General features: G+C 38.7%; 1 protein-coding gene across 2 annotated transcripts; it reads left to right on the top strand.

Moving 5' to 3' along the window:
* Window positions 1-3542: 3542 nt before the first annotated feature.
* Window positions 3543-27534, top strand: si:dkey-175m17.7. 2 transcript variants are annotated; one of them, XM_038292268.1, is made up of 5 exons: window positions 3543-3841; window positions 15410-15513; window positions 19328-21414; window positions 21825-22127; window positions 23331-27534. In XM_038292268.1, exons 3-5 carry the CDS (start codon window positions 19344-19346, stop codon window positions 23594-23596), a joined length of 2640 nt encoding a protein of 879 aa, XP_038148196.1. In that variant the 5' UTR covers window positions 3543-3841; window positions 15410-15513; window positions 19328-19343; the 3' UTR covers window positions 23597-27534. The 2 variants fall into 2 exon arrangements, with proteins under 2 accessions (XP_038148196.1, XP_038148195.1); XM_038292267.1 differs by lacking the exon at window positions 15410-15513.
* Window positions 27535-27964: the final 430 nt, after the last annotated feature.

The following is a 27964-nucleotide window of genomic DNA, read 5'->3' on the forward strand; positions in this document are numbered from 1 at the left end:
TTCCATCACAGACACAGTTCACCCCTTTTCTCTGCAGCCATGCCATCTAAAGCAGCTTTAAGAGCTGAAATTAGCCCTTCAACTCATGGCTCTCTACTTCTTTGAGATTTTACACAATGAGAAAATGACTTTCTGGTCAATGTGACATCCCTGCCAATCATCTCCTTTTCTTTAGAGCAGAGAAATAGGGCGCTCTGCTACTAAAGATAATACAGCCTCAAAAGAGTCCATAGAGAAAAGAATAAGCTGTTAATTTTTTTATTGAAATAATTGAATGAGAAAAAAGGATTTATAATATCAAAAAATTATCTAAATTGATCATAAAGATTACGTTATATTGGATTTATAATGCACCTGACACTTCTTAAGAGGGAAATATGTCACGTGCCAATGTGACAAGTGAATTTCTCCACTGTTAGATCAATAAAGTCAATCAATCAATAAACCAGCTGCTCTGTGGTTTAGTCAACTAAGAAGAAACCAGCTATTTAGAAAGCAAGAATAAAGAACAGACAGCTAAAACTAAATAAACAGAAACTATAAGGTCTCCAGCTAAAGTTATTTACAATATATCCAATATAACCTCAGGGAATAAAAAAAAATAAATAAATAATAATAATAAAATAATACTTTAAATGATCTAAGACAGAGGTCTTCAACAGGGGGTCCGTGACCCCTAGGGGGTCCTTGGAGGTACTGCATGGGGGTCGCGAAAGTTTTGATTTATTAGGCTTTTTTTTTATATTCCTCCTGCTATTTTTTTCTACTAATTGAAATGTCTTTAAATACACATTAACATGAATTCAACACACTGTAGTAAGCAGATAAATGGAGGCAGAAGATGTCTTTCAGTCATCAATGCACACATTCAGCGACACACAGGAGCTCTTTCAAGCTGAGCACCGTTTCATTCACAACACCTGTTCCATCAACCAGGAATCAGAATAAGAAATACCTTAATAATCCCAGGGCGAAATTACTTTCGTTAGAATAATAATATTTTTAATAGAGTGGCTATCTCGCCATCAGTTTGGGGGTCCTTGGCCTGGAAAACGTTGAAGACCCCTGATCTAAGACAACACAGAAAATATTCATGCATGTAATTAAAGCTAAATACCGCATTATTCTTATTAGCATCATCTTTGAATCTATCTTTGACAGTAAAGGCAGTAAAAAATAAAAGTAAAGAATGACATAAAGGTTCACTGCTGATCTTAAAAAAAGCTGTACTTGCCACTTATATTACTTGTGTTTCTTTTGTTGTTTTTTTTTGTTTTTTTTTTTTTGCTTTTGTAACATTCTGATGTTTTTTGGTTTTAAGAACAAATTCTTAAGGATGTGCTAGAAAGGCCCATCTGAAACCAATACCCAAAGCCAGGTTAAAATCAGTTCCAGGACTTTAAAACGATGCTTAGAGATGGATGTATCTAACCTAAGTTTCATCCATTTTATGAAGACCAAATTATGTCTACAGATGTTTATTCATAACAAATGTATTTAAAAACAGATGCATCAATTTCCGCTTCTTTCACATCACAAATATGATCTAGTTTGTCTTTGTTTAAGTTTATCATTCTTTCTGTGGTTATAGTACTTTTGCAAGTTGTTACTGTTAAAACAAAACCAAAACAACACAGAGAGTAAGAGGGTGAAAAAGGTTTAACTAATTTTGACATTTTCATTTATTTTTATTTTTATATAGTTTTCACTTCTGATTTTCAGTTTTATTTTAAGTATTTGTTAGCTACTTTAGTTCATTTTGTATTTTTTTAAGCATTGTTTCAGTTTACGATTTACATACTGGAGATTAGAACAAGTAATTTAAAAAAAGAAATAATTGAAATAAAACCTCAATTAGCTGCTGCAACATAAATGGCCTGACCGTCTGTACCTGCACCCAGGCTCGGACTGAGAACAATTTTCGGCCCTGGCATTTTTCCATTTACACCGGCCCATCTACAACGCCCCCTGCCCCAACCCTTCCCTACACGCTGCTGCATAATGTTCCCACTCACCACATCAGCAGGGTTGCCGACTCAGTTTTCCATCCCAAAAATTTTTTATAAACCGCCTGGATATATGAAATCTCGCCCAATTTGAACCAAAGTCTATTGATCTCTTAGGCCATAAAACTAAAGAAAAACATGTTTTACCCATAGGCCGCCATTCCTAAACTCTCAGATTGGGAAATCTGGCAACAACGGACCTAAGAAGGGAAATTTTTTGCCTTTAGATGCAAAACCCCATCATGGATGCAACATATTTTTGCAATATAATTCAACATAGATTCGCTAAATATAAGAGGAACATCGTAGGTTGGTTTAAAGAAAGCATTTTAGTTTTATTATAATTTAGTTTGTTGCATTTTATAGTTTGAAGAAATAGGATTTTACAGTTTGAAGAAATAGAAAATGACACCATATGCCAACCATCACAAGGATGAGCATGACAAGGAAGGGCTATATATACTAAATGCATAATTTAAGGAGTTAACATTGTATTACTTCTTGAGCCCCTTGAGTTATTTCCTGTCACAGGTAGGTGCATCGGCTGGAGAGTAAATGTTGGAGCCAGTATGATTTGTTGAAAATAGGACCGGCCCTCTGGGTGTTAGGAATCCAGTTTGTGTGGGTTGTTTGTATGTTTTTCTCCCTCCACCACCAGGTGGTGCTCCGTCCTCGTTGGGCCTCCCTGCACACCTGGTTGTATCATTACTGGAGGAGTATTTGAGCAGTGGGCTGTCACTGCCTCGACGCCAGAGTGTTTGCCAGTTTTGGGTACTCTAGCCAAGCTGAGATTAGCTGAGTCTAACCTCAGTCTTTGTTTCTCTGAGTCTTACTTTTTTTTTTGTCATTCCCTCTTCTCTGGATAAACCCACGGTGGCTGGATTCAAGGATAAACAAGAACCCCCTCAAACGTGAGTCCCACTCCATCAGTATTCAAGCTTCAGTCACTTTTCCTATGGTTCCTGCTGTGATCTCCCCTCCAGACCTTCCTGTTCCGGTTCACCAGTTCTCTGAGTTCCAGATCCAACTCCTGTACTAATTCCCCCAATAAACCTGTTTAACTTTTCCCCTGGTTCTCTGAGTGGTTCCCTGCATGTGGGTCAGATCTCTTAAAACAACCATGAAACCAGGGACATGCCCGATATCACAGATTACCAGTCTGAGCAAAACTTTTAATTTCCTATAAAACTTTCAATTAGATTTAGATTTTTTTTTGAAAGACCTACATTTTATTTTTATTTCAGTTAACAAAATGTTTTTTTTTTATCTATTATGTTTTTAGTTAACAATAATAACATTGTAAATTAACATTTAAGCATAATTAGATATTTTTATGTTTAATATCAAATCCAGAAAGGGGAGACTCTATTCTGTATTTTGATGTTTTTATTTATTATATTTACCCCCCCATATTGCCCGTTGAATCCTCCTCCCCCACCAGCCCGCGCGTGCCGCGTGCTCGCCCCTGCTCCGCTTGTCTCGTGCTTACACCATTGGTGGGGGATGATGTCATCCACAGCGAAGACAATAGAGCCCACCTCCCCCTCGGTGTCTCCTCGCCACGCGCGCACCGCGGCTCGGTGTGACACACGCTCGGACGTGACGCCAGCTGAGTGAGCCAAAAGCACTTCTGATGACACTCGCTGCTGAAACAGCTGAGCACCTGCCACTCTCGCCGGGGTTATATCTCCTTCCACTGCTATGTCCCCATCTTTCTTTTTTTATAAAAGGTGTTCCACATCTGGATCATCATCATTCCACGTGCGTCCGCAGCAGGCATGAGGATTTGTGATTCCGCTGCGCGTAAATGATGATCACACAGCGGGACTCTTGATGTAAGTCATGTCTGATCTCAGTAATGTTGGTAATTTTCGACCCACAGGCTGTGATTGGTTCCCATCAGCAGCAGGAGGACCGCTGTGCTGCTTCTCCACCAGCTCTACGTGTTGGACCTCCACCTGCTTGGCTTTGTGTCAGGCTATGTGCTCCAAACACAGCAACGTGTTTTTCCTCCTGCCTGCAACGCAATAGCAGGTTGTAATGTGCAGCAACATTCTTTATTTTCTTCTGAGGAGTAAATGTGTGCAGAATAACCCCTGATTGGATAAATGCACATTTAAGCAGCTTGAAGTGAGCAGACATGTCTGCAGCAGGCTCGGGCCTTCATCACCTTTTATTTGCTGTTTGCAAAACCGCAAAGATGCGATAAAAACAAAGCGCGCAGTGCGCCACCTAGGTGCGCTTTAAACAGCGCTGCGCGTGTGTTTTCTCCTCATCTCTGACCTGCAGAGTAGCTGCAAAAAAAAAAAAAAAAACAATGTGGAGGAAGAGCAGCTAGATTTAAAAGCTGATTTACGTCACTCTGTGGTGCATATTTAAGGCATTATGGGAATCTTTAGGTTCCTGATTTAGTGAAATGGTTAATATGTTTAAAAGATGAGCTGTGTTGAAGATTATTTACATAGAGTTGGAGCTGAAGGATTGCTTGCATAGAACATAATGGATAATGATAAAATACAAAATTGTTGTGCAAAGGTAAAATAATGCTAAGCGAACCAAAAAAGGTTGTTTTTTTATGCACTGCATGTAAAATAGACAGCAACACAAGTCTTTAATGTGACAGGGTCACTCCTATTGATCACCCCGCTGAGAGCCATCGCTCAGCAGCACAGTTTTACACATCATAGGCCTGACTCATTGCTTATATAAAACCACAGGAACCCATGGTGGTGACAGAGAGATGTCTCACTAATGAGCTTTATTCACAAAAGCTTGTGGGAATTAAAATAAAGAAAAAGATGCTGCACTAAAAATTACTTCCTCTGTGGTTTGATGATAATCATTGACATTAGGACAGCTCCAACCCTTACCTATGAGCAGTTTGCACCTTCTGATTGGCTTAGTTTACAGTTTTTGATGGTGTACTTAGACAGGGCTCCTTCATTCCTTGATGTGTGTGTGTGCATAGTCCACTCCTTCACATTTCTAAATGCAAAAATCAATCACCTTGTATTTCTTGTGCAGCACTAGGTACTGTATGTTGGCTATACGCTTAAATATCTGATGTTGCTTGAAAACAAATAGGTTTTAGAATCAGTAGAGCCAATAATAGCAATATTTGCAGCGTTATTGTTAAAATAAAAAGAAAATGATTTAAATATAAGAGTGTGAAATCCAACTCTTGGTCTCTAAATAGTATAGAACATTGTTTGTTTGTTTTTTTGGCCATAATAAATAAGAATAATCTGTCACCAGTTCATCACCTGACTGACTGTCTGATGCTAAGCATGGATTTTAGCCATAAAGTGAAGTCATAGTTGAACTAGAGATCACTAAACAGAAAGCTTTGCCCTTTCACACCTTCTTCCAGCCAAATGAAAAAAACTGCAGCAAAAACACCACTTAATGCCTCAGTGTCTCAGATCTGAAAATAAATAGATTATTTAGTCATATTAATGACAACTTTTAGATATGAGAGACACATTTATTTGACTTGAACTTTGTGTATGATTTTTTCAGACCTTTATATAAAAGAGGTCGTTACATCCCCCAGGTCATGAGAAAAGATTGCTCATAACATTTAGTTCTAACTAACATGTTCAGATGTTTATGGCAAAATTAAAAATCTCTCTTTTTGTTTCCAAATTTACCCTAAGTCTCAAACTGTGCTTAGAAACATCTGTGATTCAGTCCTGATTGGATTTATAAGATACCAGTATAAACAGCTTAGACTGTTGGCTAAACTGTATTTAAAAGCCACTGGGTTTTCTGTTTGGTTCCATTTCTTTCTTTAGTCCTTTTGGACACACAGGATTCCTATGAAAACCCTACATTGCCTTACATTGGTACTTGTTCTGCAGACAGATTTAAAATCAGACAGAGCTCAAGTTAGACTTACACAAACTTTATTGTCATTTTGCATACATAGAGTGTATACAAAACAAAATCTTGATGCATACAGCTTTCAAAATTGAAATGAACATTACCACTTATAAGGTGCAGAAGTAATCAGAATGTAAACAGTGTAGGAGAAAAGGAAACCCATTTTAAAGTCATGGTGCAAAACTTGTGGTTTCAGCAATTGTTTGTTAAACATGAACCTAAAGTGCAGTCGGATTATTCCTGCTATCAGTGTATTATGACTCTTTCAAGCCCAAGGGCAATAAACAAGTTGGTGTGCCACCTGTTAGAAGTGGATAATGTTTGCACCAGATAAGGAATCTCAGGAAACATGGCTTCTTCAAAATTTGAAGCAATCACTGAAAAGCCTGTGAGGCCTAAAGCCTAAATGCACAGAGGGAAAAACCTCTTCTGTGTGTCATAATTGGCCGTAGACATCCAAAATAAAAGAAACACCTTATTTAAAGAAATTAATGAAATTCAGTACTTTCCTAAAAGAAAACTGAATGTTGTTGTTATATGTAGTGTTTTTTTTCTTCCCCCAGTGTGTTGTTGTAGATGTTAATAACTGTAGTACGATTATATGTAGAGGTGTGTCTTGCAGAAGCCTGTGAACCTTCTTATAAGGATGAGGTTCACCATTGTTCATCATTTTCTTAATTTTATTAGGAATTATTCAACATGAAATCATTTTTATCAGCTTGTTAATTTTCTTTAGCAGTGCTTCTATAATCAAATCAGTTCATGATAACCAAAGTATTTCCATTCTGATCACATTTTCAGACTGCATTGAAAAAAATCCCACTTAAAATGCATTTAGATAAAAAAAAAACATTAAATTTTATTAAAGCCAAAGAGAGTTGGAAAAAAAAATTTAAGTACAGAAATAACATGCATTTAGTCAAATTGGATTTTATTTATTGACAAGCAGCTAAATATGCTAGTTCAAATTAGCAGAGGCATTGTCACTATCTTCATGTCAACCTTAGTTCTTTCAAAGATCATCCATTTTCCTGCATATTATAATATTTTTTGTTTATATGTAACATAAAAGTTTGCGTTATTCCATCAGTGGTTGGAGGACAAGGCTACCGTATTGGGGTCTTCATGCTAGTAAACATGGTTGAAGGGACTCCAAGTATGCCCGGTGTACCTACTCTCCAAGACTACAGAAATGTGTAGTCTTTCTGTAGTCTTGTAAGACAAAAACAATTTGGCATCTTTCAGTTCCTGCAGCCAAGACTTTAGAGTTCCTGTAGCTTGTTTTTTTTAATTCGCTATCTAGGTAGATTGTGTTCCTTTAGTGATTAGTGGCTGAATGCTCTTAAATGCTGCAGTCATGACATCCTCCAAAGTCTGTGTCTGAGTTCTTCCACAGTAGAAAGAGTGAAACACATATTTGTTTTTTACTTAGCCCTGATAGGTTCAACTTATTTTTTTACCTAAATAAGTAATTTTTTGTCTATATGTAACAGTGCTGGCCTGAAAATTCATGTTATTCCTACAATCCATCAGTGGTTGGAGGAATAAGGTTACCATATTGGGGACTTCAGGCTTTTCTTAGTCTAAAGCTGAAGCAGAGCTGAAAGATGCCATATTGTTTTTGTCTTCCTACATATAGGGTGAAAACGCAGTTCTTTAGTCTTGGACAGTAGGTACATAGAACTCCAAAATGACGTACTTGGAGTCCCTTCCACCATGTTTACTGATATGGACGTAGGTTTCTATGACATTTGGCCTCTGGCACTGTTGTCTTTATTTTCTTTGCCTCAACATCTCTTCTAAAATAAAGTCTGGTGCAAATTGCAGAGGGTGAAAACAAAAGACTTGTTGTCGGTCACTGCGGCTCACAAAACTTATGGTTAGCTTTGTATGTCCAAGCTTATCCCACTCCTGTCAAAAGGATTTTTTTCATTATGTGTCATATCCAGCATACCTGAACACTAAATGGTTTGGGGGATGCTTTTTTTCTCCAAAGGTTTTTTTTTTTTTACCTGAAGTCTTTAAAGGCTATATTTAAAGTCTAGCTGCCAAGCTGCTTCAGATCAACCTAAATCTAGAATATCATGACGTATAATATTAGTCTTTGTATGCTATCTCCTCCACCTTATAGTACCTCACAAAATCATGAGATCACAGCATCAAATGCTTGATTCAGAGTGTAAGAATAAAAAGTGGCATTGGCTTTTTTTATTTGTGATTCATTATCCTATTGAAATGCACATGATATCTCCATTTTAATGCGGAGACACATGGAGAAGTGCTTTCACATTCATATTTTTTAGTTTATATTTTAGCGAGGTACTATCTGAGTTAGAAAGTGTGCTGCTTGAGAAGCCGGCTTGTGCATTAAAACGTGAACGTTTGCCGCAGTTTCAAGGCCGTCATCCACCAAGTTGGTCCGCCTTTTAAGGAGATTATTCGAAATGTATTCAGAGCAGATTACGGTTCGTTTTATCTTCACCTGTCAGGGGGCCCAAATCTCAGCCAGCTATAAAACCTTCTTCTCAAGCTTCTTTTTTCTGATTCTATTCAGAGACTTCTATTTTTGGATGCCTTTTGTTCTAAGTTTGTGAGAGATAACAGTCCTGATTTCTTATTTTAAGGCTCTTCCTTTGAGCTGTACAGGAGATGGTTATAGGAGAGGCTTAGCAAACGTTTGGTCCTACAGATTCAGTTTTCCGTTACTTTGTTTTGACCAATGAAAAAACAGCATAAAACTTGTTTTTGTCTCAGACAGGAAATCTAATTCTACATATTCTGTCTGCTGCATGTTGCAATCATGCTGTTGGCTTGCTGTCCTCTTCACGCCGCAGCTTCAATCACTCTCTGTCTGCTGACTGCGGAAATTAAGTGATGTAATTATTTTGACTTGCCCCTTTCTCGCCCGGCGTGATGTGAGGTATGGAGAGGCGGATGTCAGCCAGTGAGAAGCGAATTTAGCAATAGCCTGGGAAGGGCTTTACTGGAAACGTGCCGTTCTGTTTTCCTCCTCACTTTATCCGAACAAACCTCAATCAAACAGTGTGGGTCATTTTTGGGGTATGACCATGCCAGTGTTAACGCAACGCTCTCATTTGGGAGCCTGAGTCATAGCGAGAAGCATGCTAAGCTGAGTCACATTGTTTATTTCTTTTGACATCATTAGATTTGTAACATAAGCCTGAATAGTGTTTGAGTCATCAGGACTGGAATGCATCCTCTTGTTTTTACTTTCCTCTACTTGGTTAAACTGTTTATCAGTCATTTGTACTATCTGCATCCTAAAACCTGACCTAAGTAAAGTTATTATTTCCATTCTGTCTGTCATAAAGACATATACAGCACATCTCCTCTGAGGCCAAGCCCCATTAGGCCCCCTAAGGGATCCTATATAAACATCAAGGCTCCTCTGATGCCTTCCTGACCATATCTGTTTTTTTTTAATAACAAATAGGTTTGAGCCTTATTTATGTATTCGTTCCTGCCTCTGATAGTCAGCCAAGTGCATCTTTTCGTGTCAAGCATCACATCAGTGTGGTTGTTTCTGCCCTTTATTTATTTAATGCTTAATATGTGAGTGAACCCATTTTCTGCCTACTGGATCCTTTTATACCTCTACAAGGTATTGATAGTTATTTTTCTTATTCATAAAGCAAACATTTTTCTTATGGAGAATGTCTTCTTTAGTCCCGTTATTTGGATTAATCGAGCAAACTCTGATCCATGCCTCGGCATTCAATCTGTCCAATTGACCCGTTTCTGCACACTCTCACAAATGTTACTGCTGCATTAAAACAAATGGAGCAGCCTGCATGTAATTCCTTGATTAGTTCCTTGTAGTTAACTGAGGGCCAGAATTGGTTTTATGTCTTTTTCTTGTGTAGCTTTGTGTTTAGATTAGGGGAGCTATTCAATTCTGTTTGGTCTATTCATGAAGTGCCAATTTAAAATAAATATCATCCTAAGGCACTTTAGAAAATAAACAGGCCTAGATTGTATCCAAGTGTTCTGTCTAGTTCATACCACAATAGAATCATATTGCCACAATTTGTTTAGATAGATTTTATAATAAGGGTTGATAAAAAGTAGTCTATCTAAGGAACATTGTATTCGCTCTACAGTGCAAGCATGTGGTGACAGTGGAGAGGAAGGATTCGCTTTAAAGAGAAAGAAACATTCACAAGAACAAGGTTTAAAATCCTTGTCCGTCTGCCTGGACCAGTACTTCTAACCTGGTAGTTCTGGTCCAGTGCTAAGTGCATTGATGGCAGCACTATCCCTGCAAGTGGTTTTATTATTTAAAGAGTATTGCCAAACATGAAATAATTGGTTTAGAAATGCTTTTAATAAAAAAAAAAAAAAACAATGAGAAGGTTGGCAAAGTTAATGGCAGGTCTAGCTCTATGATTTGCTTTGTCCATTAATGGGGCTATGAAGCTAAAGAGAAAAGGAAAACGCTATGCATACTTTCTATGGGGGGGAAAACAACTAAATTATGCTTTATTTTGCAGAAATTTGCAAATATACAGCAGTTTTGAGGCTGAAGGATCTCTGCTAATAGCTTCACCAACGAAGGAACAGAGCAACACACAGGATGTCCTGATGAACTTCCTTAGAAAAGAGAGGGGCACATTTATGCAGAGGTCTTTTGGCCACAATACCCCTGTTAATGGCTTCAAACAGTAATGAGACATGGTAAAATACAAAAGAACAAAATCCAGTGTACTTTAAATGAGAAGGAGAAATAACAGGACTTGGCTTTATCCAGTAATAAACATGGCAAAACACTCAAGCAGTGGGCCTTGGATAGACTCAATTAGAAAAAAAAGTACAAGGGTAAATGAAGGTAATGTAACAAAACAAAAAAAAACTTGTCACTTAGTTACTTTGTCCATCTGTACCTTCAAGAGTTACAACTGAGCCAGTAGCGCCTTTAATAAAGCAGAAAAACAAATCTGAAAGAAACCTCCGGGGCAGTGGTAGCAACATTCTAAATAATATAGAAATAGAGTGTGGTAGAAGAAACACCGTTGTGACACTTAGGATACCCAGATTAGAAATATATAAAGGTGATGAATATTGAACCTACTGGATCCATTATTTATTTGGCCTGGGTCTGAAAACACTGCTGCTCAGTGGGTATATGCAATAGGTACTAAATGCCAGAGTTAATGCAGCATCATCTTGCATTACTGTAGATTTAAGAAGTTTGAACTTAAAGCAGAAAATTATAGATCCATAGATAGTTACAAGAAATATCAAAGTTTCTTTCTCTGTGCTTCCTTGAAATATATATCAGAATCAAGTTTATTGCCAAGTAGGTTCGCACTTACAAGGAATTTGATGTGTTGATGGTGCAGAAAAATATATATAGAGACAATATAGAATCTATAGCTATATACAATATAAAACATGCAATATAATATATATAGTATATAGCTATATACTATATACACAGTAGGTTGTGCATTAATGTAATGCAGGAGGTTTGGAGATGCTACGTTGGTGTAGCTTGTAGGTCCTGGGTGGGGGAGGGAAAAAGGCATTGTCAGTGTCAAAGGGGTCTCTGGGCCTTGGTAGTGGATGGGAAGAAACTGTTCCTGTGGCATGAAGTTTTGGTCCTGATGGACTGCAAACTCCTGCCAGAGGGAAGTGTCTGAAATAGTTTGTGACTGGAGTGCGAGGGGTCAGCCACAATCTTCCCTGTATGCCTCAGAGTCCTGGAGGTGTACAGAAAAGCGGCAGCTTCGATCATTTTATGGATAATAATGCTGCCCAAATATTTTGCACTTCATTAGTATCCACTGAATATATCATAAAAGCTGATTGGTTAGTTAGCAAATTCCTGTCTAGTCAGCAGCAGTAATATTTTTCTAGAGGCCATGAAAATTCTCAGCTGCAGGCGTTAAGTTGTGAATCAAATTCAAATCAGCCTTCCTGATGCTTCTGTTTAGAGATTTACCTCTTCAGTCTGCAGCTATCAGGTTTCAACTACATGGACAGTAGTGAGTAAACGTTTAAGGATGCAGCATTTCCCATCAAAGCAGCAGCTCTACGGTAAACTGAGTCCACACCTTAGAGTTTTCACAAAACAAACATAACAGTTGTGCTATCACTGATCGTAGAAGCTTGTTGCCGATGTAAACAGCCAATATTTGCTGTGGTGGCTGATGAAGTCTAATGCAGCAAAAGAATAGACTGTGCCGCTGAGATAATTTTCTCGTTGTCCCTCGGATGTCGTCCGCTCTGCTGTGTGGGCGTTTGGCCCTGTCCTGTGCTTTTTGATGAAGTAGCTGCACAAAAGCAAGTTGGAGAGTGGGTACCAGAGCTCTTCATCAATCTTGTACATTCAGAGAACCATCTGCACCCTTCCCGCGGAAAGAGAGAAAGCAAGAAACACCAGCCTCCTGAACAGCCTGTCCCCAAACACTCCGCCTCTCCATTTGGAGAAGAACTGTACACCCCATGGCCCAAACAAGCCCTGTGACTGATGACTGTGGAGCCTGCAGGAGAATGAGAAGTCTGCTGAAGGTTTTATACAGTCTTACATTGCAAATGCTAGACTCTGTCTTGCTGTAAAGCTAAATCTACAAAAAGTGCCTCCATCATAATATTTTCCTTGCCCCATGCATGGCATGTAGAGTTTTTATACCTGTCTTCATACCTTTGCCTCAAAAAGGCTAGATTCATGGCGTACAATAGTAATTCCATAACTACTTTCTCTTATTTAGTCTGGCTCTATTTTTGCTGCCTCTCTGATTAACGATGTCCTTCACAAAGCCTGTCAGTTTAGGTTTTCATTTCTTCCACAATCTTTTTTTGTTTGTTTGTTTCATTTTGACAGAAGTTTTAGATATTATACCTTTCCTGTCTTGTTTCGTCACAAACTTCTCAGGTCTTGATGGAACAGCTGAATTTATAGTTGGATTAACCTTAAAGGTATAGTGGAGGATATTCTTTTTACGGGTAGATCATCAAAATAAGAGATTCTCCTAATTGTCAATCATTCTGGTGATGTTTACGTAAGGCCGTCCGACGTGCTTGTCCCCATTTTCACTTACCGGTGGTGAGTCTGACATAGTGGAAAAACTGCTAATCTTCTATTGGATAGTAAGCTCGTATGAGCGATGCAAACAGAAACTTTTAAATGGGCTTGTGCATGTTCTCACATGCATTAGATAGGCTTTCCCTCTCAGTAGTGGGTACAGGGTTGTGCATGTGGATTTTTTTTTAAGTGGAGAGGGTGGGCCTTTTCAAAAATTCGTGAAAATCCTCCACTATACCTTTAATACATGCATAAATGCATTTACTAATTAGTTGACATCATAGGGTAATTCTGTTTGGGTTATTAAAGTTAAGGGACTGAATAGAAATAAAAATACTGATACCTATAAATTATATTTTCCTTCCACTCTACTGTGGTCTATCTCAAGTGGAATAAAAATAAACTGTGGTCTGAAGTTACAGCTTTACAAAAAAGTTTAGTGGAGGTGAATACTTTTGCAAGGCTTTATCTGTCTAAACACTAAAGCTGTGAGTTAGTTGTTTATGGAAGTTAAATCTGTTGGAAAAACCTTGACGTGTGCACCGTCCTCCTCCTCCTCGTGGCTCCTGGCTGACTGTTAAAGCTGTTATCGTCTCTCTGCTGGTGTGTTTTTAGCCGAGGGAGGCCGTCAGGATCTCCTCCTGAAGACTTGTGCAGCTCTTGCTACGTTAAGACTGAGTGCTGCTCCTCAGTTCTCTTTTTTTGTGTGTCTTTTATCTGTGTGAGTTTGAATTTCAAATCATTTCGCTTTCATGTTCTCCAGTTCGGAGGCAGCTAAAGGGATTTCATAGTGCTCCCTACTTAGGATCATTCAAACCTGAACCCATGCATTTTACAATAGTTTGGCCACAAATATCACCCTAAGGCATTTAGGTGTATTCTTATGTTTCGAAAAATTAAGCTAGTATAATATATGACCCTGAAATATGATCACACCTTTTATTGAAATATGCTGATAGCTTTCTGCCTAATGTGATATAATGCCGTTTTACCTGCTGATGATAGCTGTTATGCTGCCAATACTCACTGCTATTACACACTGCCTGATGGGTCCCAAGTCAGTAACACTTTGATTTGAGCCATTAAATTGATGGAAGAGTCTTTGTCGTCTGTATCCCAGTCAGCCCTAAGCCAGACTAGGTCTGTGTTCTGACTCTTATCCGTAGCACTATGCTCAGCCTTCCTTTATTTCATCCCCTTTTCTTACTTGGCTGTCACCTCAGAGGCATTCTGCCGTATGGCAGCTTCAACGGTTAACAAGTGGACAAAATGAAAGGTTGCAGAGAGAAAAAAAACCAAAACAAGTAAGTTCTTTGATCACAAGAGCAACAGCCTTTTTCCTCCGACAAGCATCAGACGGGCCCTAAACGCTTTGTACTCTGCTGTTTGGCAACATGCTTCAAGTGAGGCAGCTGCAAGAGGAGCTCAGCGTGGTAACATAGATGCTTTCCTTCAGTTCTTTCTAAATGTCTTTAGCCAACTAATTATGAACAACTAACAGAAGTGCTTTCACACAAAGCGGGTTAATTAAACACAGCTCTGATTAACCTCCTAATTACCAGTTCTTCGACCTATTTAGATGGTTTTGTTCTTGAAGCGGTTTGCCTTTGGGTGCAGAGGAAACAAAGCAGAGACATGACAAGATAGCAAATGTAGTTTTGGTTTTAGAGTTCCTACAGCCTTGGCCACCGGGGAAGAGCTGTTAAAACACTAAGTATAAACATTGTACGAGTCAGTTTACAGATTACATGATTATAAATAATTCCAGATTCAGTATATACCAATTATACAAAGTTAAGCAGCATACAGTGTCCTTCAGGATGTGAAAAAAGGGGAAACATATATGTATGTTTAGCTAAAGGTACACCACCCAACACTGATTTATTTTTATTATTCAATGCAATTGAAAATTGTATACCTTATACCATAATCACCAGTGCTAGATGTACTTGGAGCCCTATAATCCATAGGAAATAAATATAACTAAATATTTTTTTTATTTTATTAGGTTTCAGGAGAATTTAAAGGTGCCTCAAACAAGCTGCATAGGCTTCACACTTTATGAGACTTACTTCAGACTATCCAATTGGATATTGGATTTAATAAGCCAATCAGGCAGAATGTTTGACCTAATCTTGCTGTCAGATGAAGCGACAAATCAGATCTTCCTAATCACTACATAGTGTGCTACTGCCCTAGCAGTGATTTCTACTAATGTTTTTGTTCGTTCTTCAGTATTTTTGCTGTAAAATCCAATGTAAACATCAAACAGCTACAGTACTGCTGGTTCATTTTGAGAATTTTTAACATCTCTGTTTTGGTCAAAGCTGTAACTGTAGTTGAGTGAAAACGCCAGTGGCCAGCCCCGCTCTCTCTGTCACACACTATGTTTGTGAAGGGGAAAGTGATCAGAGTGATTGTGACTTCCACCATGATAAAACTGGGTCAATGTTACCCCAACCCCCCTCCACTACAGGCAAGGCCGAAAGAGGGGGGGTGGAAAGAGATGTGGATACCATCCCCAGACTGCGCGTGGATTTAAACATGGAGACACTGGAGCGTGCTGTGCTTTCCCGATGGGTTGGTAACTGTGTTGTATAGGGGTTGAACTCCCCGCCGCCCTACCCCACCCTCAAGATTGCTCTGACTTGTTCCTTCCTCTCCCTGTAGTCTGTGGTTTATGGTGCATCAGTATGATCTGTTCCTCTGTATTTTATCTCTGCCCACTTTTGTTACTGTCAAACAGTGTTGTGCATTTCCAGGGCCTCCCATTGATCTCCCTTTTCCTAAAGGAATCTTTCATACAATGGCGACGGGACAGCGAAGGATGCGTTGAAATGAAAATCCACCCTAAGGGAGGGGGGGGGTTACAGACGGTTGAGGGTTCCTTGAAATGCTTTCCAGTACAATAAATATGGTAAAAAACGAGTAATCAGTCATAATTTCCTTATTAGCACATTCCTTTTCTGCCTCGATTACTTAATCACTAAATAATAACTGTAACTACTCAAAATGCCCTTCCCAATTGATATAGATGATCCAAAGCAATATAATGGTGAAGATTCTAAGTCATCCAGGTCTTGATCATTCCAAAAAAGTAATAAAAAAAAACAAAAAAACAAAAAAAAACACAGGGCTTCCTTTTCAATTCCCATCCAGGAAGCTTTTTCAATTCAAAATGTCAGAATCTCAGTAACAGCTCATTCACTTTGCGGAAGAAAGCGCAATAGATGATGTCAGAGTTTCGATGGGGTTAATTAACTGAAAATCAAAATTAGCAGGAACTTTTTCAAGCATTTGAAACAGGGACGGCCTTACAGAGGATTAGAAGGAACAGATTATCAATAAATCCTGTTTTCAGCCCTTTGTTGTCCGGGACCTTTGGTAGCATGTAGTCTCTGTTAAGCAGAAACATGCTACAGTTTTAGAGATGCTATGACCTACTGGCTAAATGCCAGTCATGTAGTTCAATTATTTTGGGTCTAAATGGAAAGATAATCCCTTCAGCAAATTCTGAGGTTCTTGTACTGGTTGGATGTGCTGGGAAAACATCCTAAGGGGAATAATCTGTCAGGCTTCCAAATCACATACAGATGCGTATCAGATATTTAATCCATATCAGATAACTTCAGAATGTCCACTTGATACTGAATGTGTTCCACCCATTTTTAGGGGCTAAGGTAACCCGTCGATGTAAAGAGAAACAGTCAAAAATGGAGCTCATCTTTCTCAACTTGATTTCGTTTCCAAAAAGAAAACCTCTGAGCCTTTTCAGCCAAAACAGATTTTATCCTGATGCTAATTTTAGCACGATAACGTTGTCCCTGCTGGCCAGCACTGTCAGAACCACCCAAAGAGGAAATTAAAGCACTTCATCAAGCAAAGATCAGGGGCTCATTATAATTACCAGTGTATCAAGAGGGTGGATTTTCATTTAAATGGCAGTAATATTTCATTCTAATGGTTTATAATAACAACATTAAAATGAGTTTACTGCAAGAATGTTGGTATCAAACTTCAATAACCAAAGTAGCAATTCTTTCGAATTGATCACAGGAGCAATTTAAACCATTCAAATTGTGAGGATTTTGCACAACTGTTCACTTATTAGAAACTCTCAGATAATCTTTTCTTACTTGGAAATGAAGTGAAAAATGACTATGTAATTGTTCTGTGTTGTCTGTGTATGTGGTTTTCTGTTATGGCATGGACAAATGCTTGTTTTACCATACCATACCAACTTTATTTAAGAAGCACTTTATGCACCGGACAGGACCAAAGTGCTGTACACAATCATAAAATACAATAAAATTATAAAATAGAAAAAAACAAGTGTAAAATACTTATTAGTATACAAACAGTATAAAATAAAGTAAAACTTCTCAAATTGTATCAAAAGCCAAGGAAAAAAGATGAGTCTTAAGAAGGGACTTAAAAATAGCAAGAGAAGAGGCCTGTCTTATGCTCAGAGTTAGATCGTTCCATAACTTAGGAGCTGCCACAGAAAAAGCACGATCCCCTCTGAGCTTGTATTTTGTATTTTAGCTGAAAAGCTATACTTTATCCAGTTTCTTTTTTTATTTTACTATCCATCGCAATCAATTCTGGTTAAATCAGTAGAAAAATAGGCATTTTTAAATGTTGAAATCTAATATACAACACATAAACTTACATATTACCCTTTCTATTCCCCGCAAAAACAAGCAAATCTACTTCAAGAAAATAATCTTTATTGCACAAAGGGTAATATCCTTAAAGTGAAAACAAAAGCATTGTTGACTCACCTTTTCACTTTTATTACAGTGATTTTAGCTAACTACAACATCAGCCATGATGGTGTTTTATTTGATAATTTTTTAGTTTTTCATCTCCCCTCAGAGGGATAAAGATTGTTACAGCTCATTTTCCACAGCTTTTCCTATTTAGCCTTTGAGGAGCCTTGCTGCCATCAGGATTAGCTGGGATTATGTGTTGCTAATAGCAAAAAAGGTTAGCACCTTCGGATATTAGGAGGAAAACAAATAGGAACGTAATTGAAGACAAGCATTGTTGTCCATGGTGTAAGGCAGATCAGACGTTGAGCTGCATGATTGAATGGATCAAGTTATACCCTGCCATATCCATTCCTGTAAAACATGCAACCGAACTGCTGTTAAATTTATCCTTCACTTCCTGAAAATGTTTCTTCAGGATCAAAACTAAGGTTTAACTTTACAGATTGTTTTGTATTAAGTCATGTTTTGTCCTGCAAAATATTACAGTGACTTGCAAATGCAAAACATATGATTTTTTTTATGAAAATGTGTCACCAAATTAATTTTTGATTTGCTGTTCCTTACAAAAGTATTGATATCCTTGAGGTCTTTCACATTTAGTCATGTTACCAAAAGCAGTAATGCATTCTGTGAAATGTAATGTCACTGGCCAACACAAGGTGGTGCATTATTGAATGCTGAACATTTTTCTTCAGATTTTATTATGTATTCTTTTTATAATACACAATTTAAAAACTTTTTTCTTCTTTGACACTTTATGATGAAAGTATCACCAACTGTCAAATAATCTCACAAGCAGCAATGAGGCCCACAGTTCAGCTACAATAAACTGTTGGAGACTGCTTGTAAGCTCATCTAACCTCTTTTTATTGAAGAGTAGCCAGAAGAAAGCAATTACCAAATTAAACGTAATAATAAGAAGTCCTAGTCTCAGATTTGGACCAGCTATCAGAAATTAACACTACTAAAAGAGAGAATCATTCAAACTATTTGGGCTGCATTAAAAATGTTCCAAGTGGAAGGAGAGAGACATTGCACAGCATAGTGTTGTTCCATCCATCCAGGCAATGACTATAAATATCTATAACTACGATACAAAGGTTTAGTATAAAATACTATCCCTGTGTTAGAATGGCCAAGTCAAACTCCAGGCCTAAATCCAACTGTTCGTCTGTTGCAAGACTTCAAAGCTGCCCTTTACAATTTATCTCATTTAATCAAACAAAATCCTAAATCTACAAAATGATTATCCTTCCACATAATTATTTACTAGTTTTCTGCTGGTCTTTCAAATTAGATTCATATAAAATGCATTGGCATTTTTAGATGTAACATGAAATTTAAAAAGGCTTAAATGGTACCAATACTTTTGTAGCTTTACATTTCACATTCACCTTATTTGTTGTAATAAACATCCCTATATTTTTAACATAAAAACAAATTGCATAAGTGTCATGCTATGTATTCCTTTGTAAAACTGTGTGTCAATCAACATGAGTATGTATGTGCTGTTTACATCCCAACTTGTGAAATGTAAAGGTCTGTCTAATTAGTCCAGTATACGTGACAAAGTTGTAACTTCCTGACAAATATGATTGTTTCTTCTTTTTCATTGCCAGCTTTGCATAAACCCAGATGCCTCCACTCCCTCTCGACGAGCGCATAGTGGTCATTCAACGCCCCAAAAACGCGTATGAGGCTTCCCCACAAACCGTCCCACACCATTCCTCTCAAGTAACAGCCTCTACCAATGGACAAGTTACCCGACCTGTCCATATCCATGCTGCTCATTCCCATTTTTACTCACCTGTGTGTAAATCTCTAAGTGTGGAATGCAAGCGCAGGTCGTCCCGTGTGCAGAGATTCAAGGGCGACCAGCCCGCCAACCCAGCAGCAGTCCGACATGTTCCGAGCCACTGCCATAGCAATGGTACAGTAACACTCGGCCCACGACTTCCCTCCCATACACATACTATTGATATCAAGGTATCGGTGGACAAAGGGGGAAGAGGAGGACTTAGCAACTCCTTAGGGCGCACTGGAAGTGTAAAAGGGGGTAGAGGGAAATGTGTCTCTTCACAGCTGAATCCAGGACAATGTGAGAGAAAAACTGGAAACTCTGGGAGGCCTTGTGGAGTGGAGCACAAGCCTCAGCGAGTTCGTCAACTTTCATCTTCCCCTGGAGGGATCCTTCAATTTGTCCCTGCTCAGGCACAACAGCATACATTCAGACGAGAAAAGGAGAAAGAAAACTCCACTTTTCATAACAGAAGTGACCAGGAATTTCCCTCTTTGGGTCACAGGAAAAATTCCAAGCTGGGAACTGTTCGTCAAAGCCATAATAACCACAGTCTGCCCTACCAGCACCACTCTGTTCCTGTGCCCCATGCTGCCATCATAAACTCTTCCTATCCTTCCTCCCCTCCACCCCAACCCCCTGATGTTCCTGTCTCTTTTCAACAGCATAACCAACCTTACCCGTCTCACACAAGGGATCGCCGGCCCCACATTCTTCAAGGTCTTCCGTTGTCCCCTTGCTCCTCCCGGGTTGGAGGGTTCCCTAGTCCAGACCACACTTGCACCATTGACTGTGCACACCCGTTCAACTGTGGCTGCTGGAGATTGGTCAAATGTACAGGGTGTAAAGGAGATTCTTCCAGTTACCAAGGAGGCGGAGGAAGCACTTCTACCTCATTTTCCTGTGGTCACAATGTTGGCGCAGTGAAGAGAGGAAGTAAAGACATGGGCCTAAAGAATTTGGGTGGCTGTCTCTCCACCGCCTCCACATCAAACACCTCCTCAACGAATAGCACCGCCTCTGACTGTCGAGCAGCTCGGTTCAAACCTCTACCTTGTGCCTCCTGTGGGGGAGAGGCTGGAAACTTTGAGAGTCCTGCTATCCTTCGTAAAAAACTAGTAGGGGGATGTCTTCCCTGTACTTCTCTGACCTCTTCAACCCCTTTGCGGGCGATTCAAAGCTGTGTATCTGGTTGCAACAACAAAGCATCCCAGACTGGCAGTTCTTCCTGCAGCTACTGCAGCAGTGACCCAATAGTGGTTACATTCAATCCTCGCAGAGGAAAACCCCCTGGACGAGGATTAGGGCCGATTCAACCGATGACTATGTTACAAGCTGATGATGATGACTACAGTGTCCGCACCATCTGGCCTGAAGAATTGGCCAAGAAGATGACCCATTCTAAAACCCAAAAGAACAACTGTGCTGGGATGGGTGTTGGGAAAACCTGCTCTAGTCATGCCGAGAATGGCAGAGACGGAGGCGGCATGGCCATCTTGGACTGTCAGAACCTTCAGGATTACACACAGACTCATCTCACAGACCATGCCGGCCGACGACGCCTTCAGCAAGGAAAAATTGCCGCACTTGGTTTTGTAGGCAGCAGGTTGGGATCTAGCTATGATGATGGCCGTAACTCGCTGAAGAGGCTCTTAAATAAATCAGAAGATTTTGGAATAAGCGACAGTCCTGAGCATAACCAAGTGTATCTAAGATCCACTTCTCCCCACACTGTGTCTCCACCATCTCCTGTGTCCTTTTCCCCTCCACCATCGGCCCCCAGTACACTCATCAAACCCAAACCATGGCAGAGAGACAGGGAAGGAGGACACCCTTTGCCATCGGCTCAATCCCTTCACCTGGCCCTGAACTCCCTTAACAGAGATCAAGACGAGGAGAACAGCCGAAGTAAGATCATACTGCAGTTTAACTGAGTAAAGCAGGTTATGTCCCTTTACTAATAAAAAAAAAAGTACATATATTTAACGCAAAATCTGGCCATCTTAAGTCTAAAAAACACCTGTAAAGCAACTTATTGATCAACTTCATTCATCATGTTTTGGGAGTAAAACAAACAGTGGAAACAAATGTTCAACTTTTTCTTGACCTAAATGCATTTATGAGCATTTGTACTAACTTTAAATTAGTTAGAAAATGTACTTCTTGTCAGAACTTACTTACTCCTAATGTGATCTTTACCAAAAACATTGCAGTGTTACCAGATATATAAATATCCGTTTTTGTAAATGTGGTTCTTAAGGTCACTTGAACTCCTTGAAATACCAATGCATCTCCATACTTTCTTTTTTGTTTCCCAGTGAGGCTGTCTCTGCCACTGTCCTCATCATTGCCAGCTTCACTGTCCGATGAAACTTTGATGAGTCCCGATGCGGAGAACGCCGTCATCAGCCCGATCCTGCCCTTCCTGTTCCTGGGAAACGAGAGAGATGCCCAGGACCTGGACCTGCTGCTGCGCCTCAATATTGGCTATGTCGTTAATGTAACCACACACCTGCCGCTCTACCACATCAACTTGGGGCTGCGCTACAAGAGGCTCCCGGCCACTGACAACAGCAAGCAAAACCTCCGGCAGTACTTTGAGGAGGTCTTTGAATTCATTGGTGAGAACCAGACTTTGAAAAACTTCATGTGTGTACGAATGTGTATGTGGCATTAGCGTTATTCTCAGGATTTGAGAAGTATGGTATCTTGCTTACTGGCCTACTACCATTTACCTTTCAATCACATTTCTTCATCCAGGGAAAGATAAATCAGGAAGCACGAGTTCCAGTCTCTTTGTTGAAGATTAGGCTAAATTAAATCATTGTTTTTGTAGTCATTTCATCTTTTAGCTATTATGAGGGCTCTATTATTGAGTTATTAGTACTGATTTTTTTTTTATTAATTGGACATATGTTTGATCAACGAGCCTAAACTAACACCTTTCTCATCCTTTACTATCAAAATAAAGGATACCTTGCAATTACCCTTATAAACATACCACAACTGAGCATCCTTTGGTGGCACAGTGGTTTGCATGCATGACCCATGTATGGAGGCCTTAGTCCTCAACATGGCCAACCTTGATTTGAATCTATGCTGGAAACACCTCGGCCAGCAATTTTGTATTTCATCTAGAGAGGCCGCAAAGTGCCAGGATGCACCTAGTCAGCAGGAAATCTCCATAAGCAGAAGAGATCTCTGCCGGTGTTATCACTGCAAGTTATATGTACAATTTGTTTGTGTTTTCTCCCTGCTTTCAGCAAATGGCCCATACACTAATGCTTAGAAAACAGAAAACAGAAGTTTTAACTTAATATTCTGAGCTCTGCGAGCGCTCCACTGGAAATTTTTGCTGCCGTGGTGCATGCTGCGACAGCTGTCAATCTCAAGAGCGGACAAGTCTGCTCTGATGCATGCTGGGTAAGGTGGGAGGAGCAAGAACAACATTCAGGGACTTTGTCCATTCTCTGTCTTGTGTTTTTTGTGAATTGGAACAGTACTAGGGCTGAGGCTGATAATGTTGCACAAGCACATGAGAACACACAAGTACACGTATTGAGAAATGGCCATTGTCTGGTCGCAGTGCAAGTCAAAGCTACACAGCTACAATACATGCTGTCTGATTTAAAAGCAAACATCCAAGCCAGTACAGGGCGATTAACATTCTGTTTTGTATGTGTTTGTGTCTTTGTGTGTGTGTGTGTTTTTAATGTTTCAGTTGCTCGTGTTTTATAGACACATACAAAGGCTCTGTTTTTTTTGTAATATTTCCGTATTTTACTTCATGCAAGAATTGATAAAGTTGTTGTTCTCATCCCCAGAGGAGGCATATCAGAGTGGGCAGGGTGTGTTGGTTCACTGCCAGGCAGGCGTGTCCCGTTCTGCAACCATCGTCATCGCCTACCTTATGAAGCACACCCTCATGACAATGACAGATGCCTACAAATACGTGCGGAGCCGTCGGCCTGTGGTGTCGCCCAACCTGAACTTCATGGGCCAGCTCTTGGAGTTTGAAAGGGACCTTAATTCCGGGGTGACTCCTCGGATTTTGATGCCTAAACTTAGCGGTGTGGAGACGCAGGTCTAAAGAGTATGTAGCATTAAAAAGAGAAAAAGCAGTCAGTTTTAGAACCGCATGTACAGGATAGTGGAAAGTCTTGGTGGGTTTGGCAAATAGTGCACTTTCAATACCGTGAAACATGAGCCAGAGGACTGGATGGTTCATTTGTTCAATTGTTAGACAATTTGATCCCCATCCAGTATTCTGCTTATAAGATAATGTGCCAATATTTTGTACAGCTCCAGTATAATTCAGTTCTCTTTTTTTTTTATCCAATAACTCTTTTTTTCCTGTTTACAGTAATCTCCACAAAGAAAGAGTGACTTTATTGCCCTAAATCATAAATGCATGCAGAACACAAAACCCTGGAAAGGGGATAATTGTTAATCATTCATCTACAGCAGCTTTTTGACGCTCCTGCCACATGTAGCAGAGAAGTGCACTTTATTTTTCATGCATTAGTTAAGTTGTTACCCACTGAATAATCATAAAGAGAAGACCTCACTAACTGTTTTTAAATTGAATCTTTTGCTTACATTTGAACAGTGTAGCATGGACCTATTATGAAAAGTTAACACAACGAAGCACCTTTTTTTATTTTAGTGGTTAACAATAAGTCCGGACAGGGAAATTTACACCTAAAAATGCAGGTTATACAACAGAAAAAGGTCACTTTAAATGCATTTGAATGCAACAGTGCAGGGGCATTTTCTAGAGTACATTTTAACATACGTGTGGGATTGCAGGATGTTTATTGCTGTTATAATGTGCTTTAAAATGTCTCTTTTTATGTTAACTTGTATTTCTTTGTGTTTTACTATGTAGCGAGAAACAAACCTGCAAAGGTATTTCAGAAATCAATGAGCACATGGTTGACTTTTAAGCTCCAGTAAAAGCTCATGGGGTCATGCATTTATTTTTCTATATGGAAAAACCGCTGCAGTTTGGAGAAGGTTTTTTTTTTTTTTTTTAGAATGGCAACTCATACCAGGCAAAGATAATTTAAAATAGCACAGTGCCAGACAAAGTTAAAGACACCACTTCTAAAAATGTTTAAAATGAGTTTTTATTGCAGTAGCATTATCTTACACATTTAAAGAAACCCAAACTTTTACTTTAATTTAAAAAATGTTTTATTACCAGAAGAACTTTGTGCAAAATGAATGGTACCCCTGCTGTCAGTACAATATCAGTTTAACTTTACTAAATCGATTCAATTTACAGCAGATTGAGCCAGCTTTTAATTATTTCCACCATAGTTCTTGTTGCAGTTTTTAATTTGATTTGATTTTTAATGAATTTGTTAACAAATCTAGTTTTATTCAAGAAAGACAACGCAGTCCTTTATAGAAAGAGTTTACAAATTCAGGCAGTAAGCCGTTATTAAAGGTAAACCCAACATTGAACCTTTTTTTTTTATTCAAAGGAATTCATCCAAAAAAAATTTAACAGCCAAATTTTCTTTTTAAGTTCCCTTGCCTTGCTGCTCATTGTGTATTCAGATGATAAACATGGAGGCAGAATATCATGGATATAGTATTTTATTTATTGATGTATATATATTTTTTATGAAAGATATGCTACTGTAAGAAAAGCTCAATTAATTCTCAGGCGTTTTGCGTGTCTTTATGAAGTTGGTCAATAAAATGGCTGCCAGTGCAGTTTTTTTTATTGAGATTTGTTTTCAAGCCGAAATATATTTTAATTGCAACATCGGTCCCGTTTTTTACTATTATTATTCAAAAAGTTGACAGATTTGGCCTTACAGCTCGTACTGACCTTCTCAGCCATGTCTTTCATTACTATGCATTATCTTGATAACAAAGAGTTCGTTTTGTGTTTGATTCACTGTGAATTGTTTTCTGAGCAGTTCAAATTTGGATCTTGTTTAGTAAGAGAGTTTAATTAGGCACAGGAGGATTAGATAAAATTAATCAAATAACTTGATCTAAGTTAATTAAAAAACAGATCATTTGACAATGATACACAATGGTGTGACGTCCCAATAGATCTTCCACTAGCTGAACATTATTAAGCTATGTATCTAATTAGATCTGAAGTGTTGGGTTGGTAAGGGTTTTCTAAAATAATTTACTAATAATATAATATACATTATGATTATGATAACATGATATTGTTATCTAATTTAATTTAATATTTGTAAAATATGTATTCTTTTAGCAGCAAATCATGCAATTTTATAGCCTTTTAAAACTATGTGTTGAATTCTGTCATGTGAAAACCAATGTTTTCTAATGCCTGTTATTGGATTTTTATTTAATGCAAAGTAGCACAAACATTTCATGAAAAGTAAAGGGAAATATGTTGTTTTTTTTCTTTTTTTTTTTTTTTACCTATCAAATTTAAAAAGTTTTGTTGGTTTATTTTGCTTAAAAACCACTCTTCATGCCCATCACATCTGCGAGTTGCAGAAAAATTAGCGAGAGTTCCGTCAGATGAAACGACAGAGAGCATCTCTGAATAACTGTATTCCAGTCTTGCCAGTAATTCAGCTTTTTATTTTGGTCCAGATCTGTTGTTGTCCTGCAAGGAAGGAAGCTTCAAGTTTGTTTATTGTTTGGCGGTATTTTTCCTCCTTGACTGTCTTCCATTAAACTTGATCTATCTTAGCTTTCCTTTCCCTGCATCCCCACAGCATTATACTGCCACCACCCTTCCAGCAAGAATGTCCAATGTTAGTTTTCTATCACAGGTTCGCATGGAGGTTAGCCAGAAAACCTGTTTTGCACATTTTTACTACATGGCTTTTAGCAAACTGCAAACAGGACTTCTTAAGACTTTCAATAGATTTGAAAAATCTATGACTTGTGCTTGAGAATCATCATTTATAGTGACTTTGTCAGCAGATTATCTGTCCTACCTGAGCAACTTTGCAGCTCCTCAAAGTTTACAGAAGGCCTCTTTTGATTCTTTGATCAATTTTTTCCATGATTGATAGATTTCTCGTTTAGTCGTGCTATTTTCATTTTCATAAAATGTAGTCAAAGGCAATTGCCTGGACTGGATTTTATCTAGAGTAATCAAAGCAAAGGGGGCTGAATAGAGATGCCTTTCTAAACATTTGAGATTTTACTTTCAACCCATAAGAATCCAATAACATGCATTAAAGTTTATGGTTCTGTGAGTCAAAATGAGGTTTAAATACTTGCAGGGCAATTTCAATTCGTCATCATGAAATGTTTGAAATTAATTATTGAACCCTTTACAACACTGACTGGGCTAGCTACTCTTTTCAGTGAAAGTTATGGAGGGATAGGTTTACAGGTTTTTGACCCATTTCTTGGAACAGTTACAGTAAAGATGATTTTGAAGTTCAAAAGTTAGATGGAAGATTCCCAGAAACTAAACAATAACACGATTTAAATAAACATATTGTGCACCTGATAGAGCAGGAAGGAGAAGTGTAGCAATATTCTGTTGATTTTTCTTTGTTTCTAACTCTAGTTCTTATTTTTCTTTCCTCCGCGATCGAGCTGTGATTAAGAGAAAACCTTGGTCTAGTTCTCTGAAAACCACAATGCCTTTAGTTTGTGTAAACTGGTACATAGAGTGAAAGAAATCCTTAAAATGTGTTTATTTTCTGGCAAGTTAAATTTGTTATAGTCTTTATATTTTTCTACAGTCAGACTTCTTAATTTTTGTTGGATACACAGTTTTACATGAGTGTTTTCTTTTTTATTATAATACATGTCTCTCTGGTTTTAAATATAAGGGTCTGCATGGACAGAATAAATCTCCGACTCTGCCATGGCAGTTTGGATCTTGGCAAGTGGGGGTCAACATTGTTGTTTTAGTTGTTTTTTTTTGTTGTTTTTTTTTACCTCTCGCCTTTTTTTCAGCTTGAGAAACGTCAGCCCAGCATGCTGACCACTCCTCTCGTCTCTTCTGCAGCTCAGATCACCTTAAAAAGAGAGAGGACCTGCTGTGGCTCCCAGATTTCCAAATGAACTTTATATGCAAAATGGCTGCTGAAGCAATTACTTTAAAGGAATAGTACACCCAAAACATGATTAGCCTTCATTTTCTACTCACCCCCCTGCTGAACAAAACTCTGGAGTACTTTTTTGATATCTCAAATGCATCTGGAGATCTGGGAGGCTTCTTGCTGTCTGCTGACATTCAAATAATGGAGGTCTATGGCGCCCGAGACAGAAAGGTCCATAAAAGTCCATAAAAACGTGTCAATATTCCTCCATACTGCTCGTCCAATGTATTCCAAGTGTCCTGAGTGGGTAGCGTCCATAATTTACTCGAAACGAAGTCATTTAGAATGTTTTTAGAGCATAAACAGTAGTGTATAGGATTTCCTAATAGCGCCCCCATGCGCGCTCACGACGCTACGGAAGCCGGCAGACCAAACCAGCGCATTCAGCT

Source organism: Cyprinodon tularosa, unplaced genomic scaffold (genome assembly GCF_016077235.1).
Source record: "Cyprinodon tularosa strain WSP-4 unplaced genomic scaffold, ASM1607723v1 ctg31, whole genome shotgun sequence".
Lineage (NCBI taxonomy): Eukaryota > Metazoa > Chordata > Actinopteri > Cyprinodontiformes > Cyprinodontidae > Cyprinodon > Cyprinodon tularosa.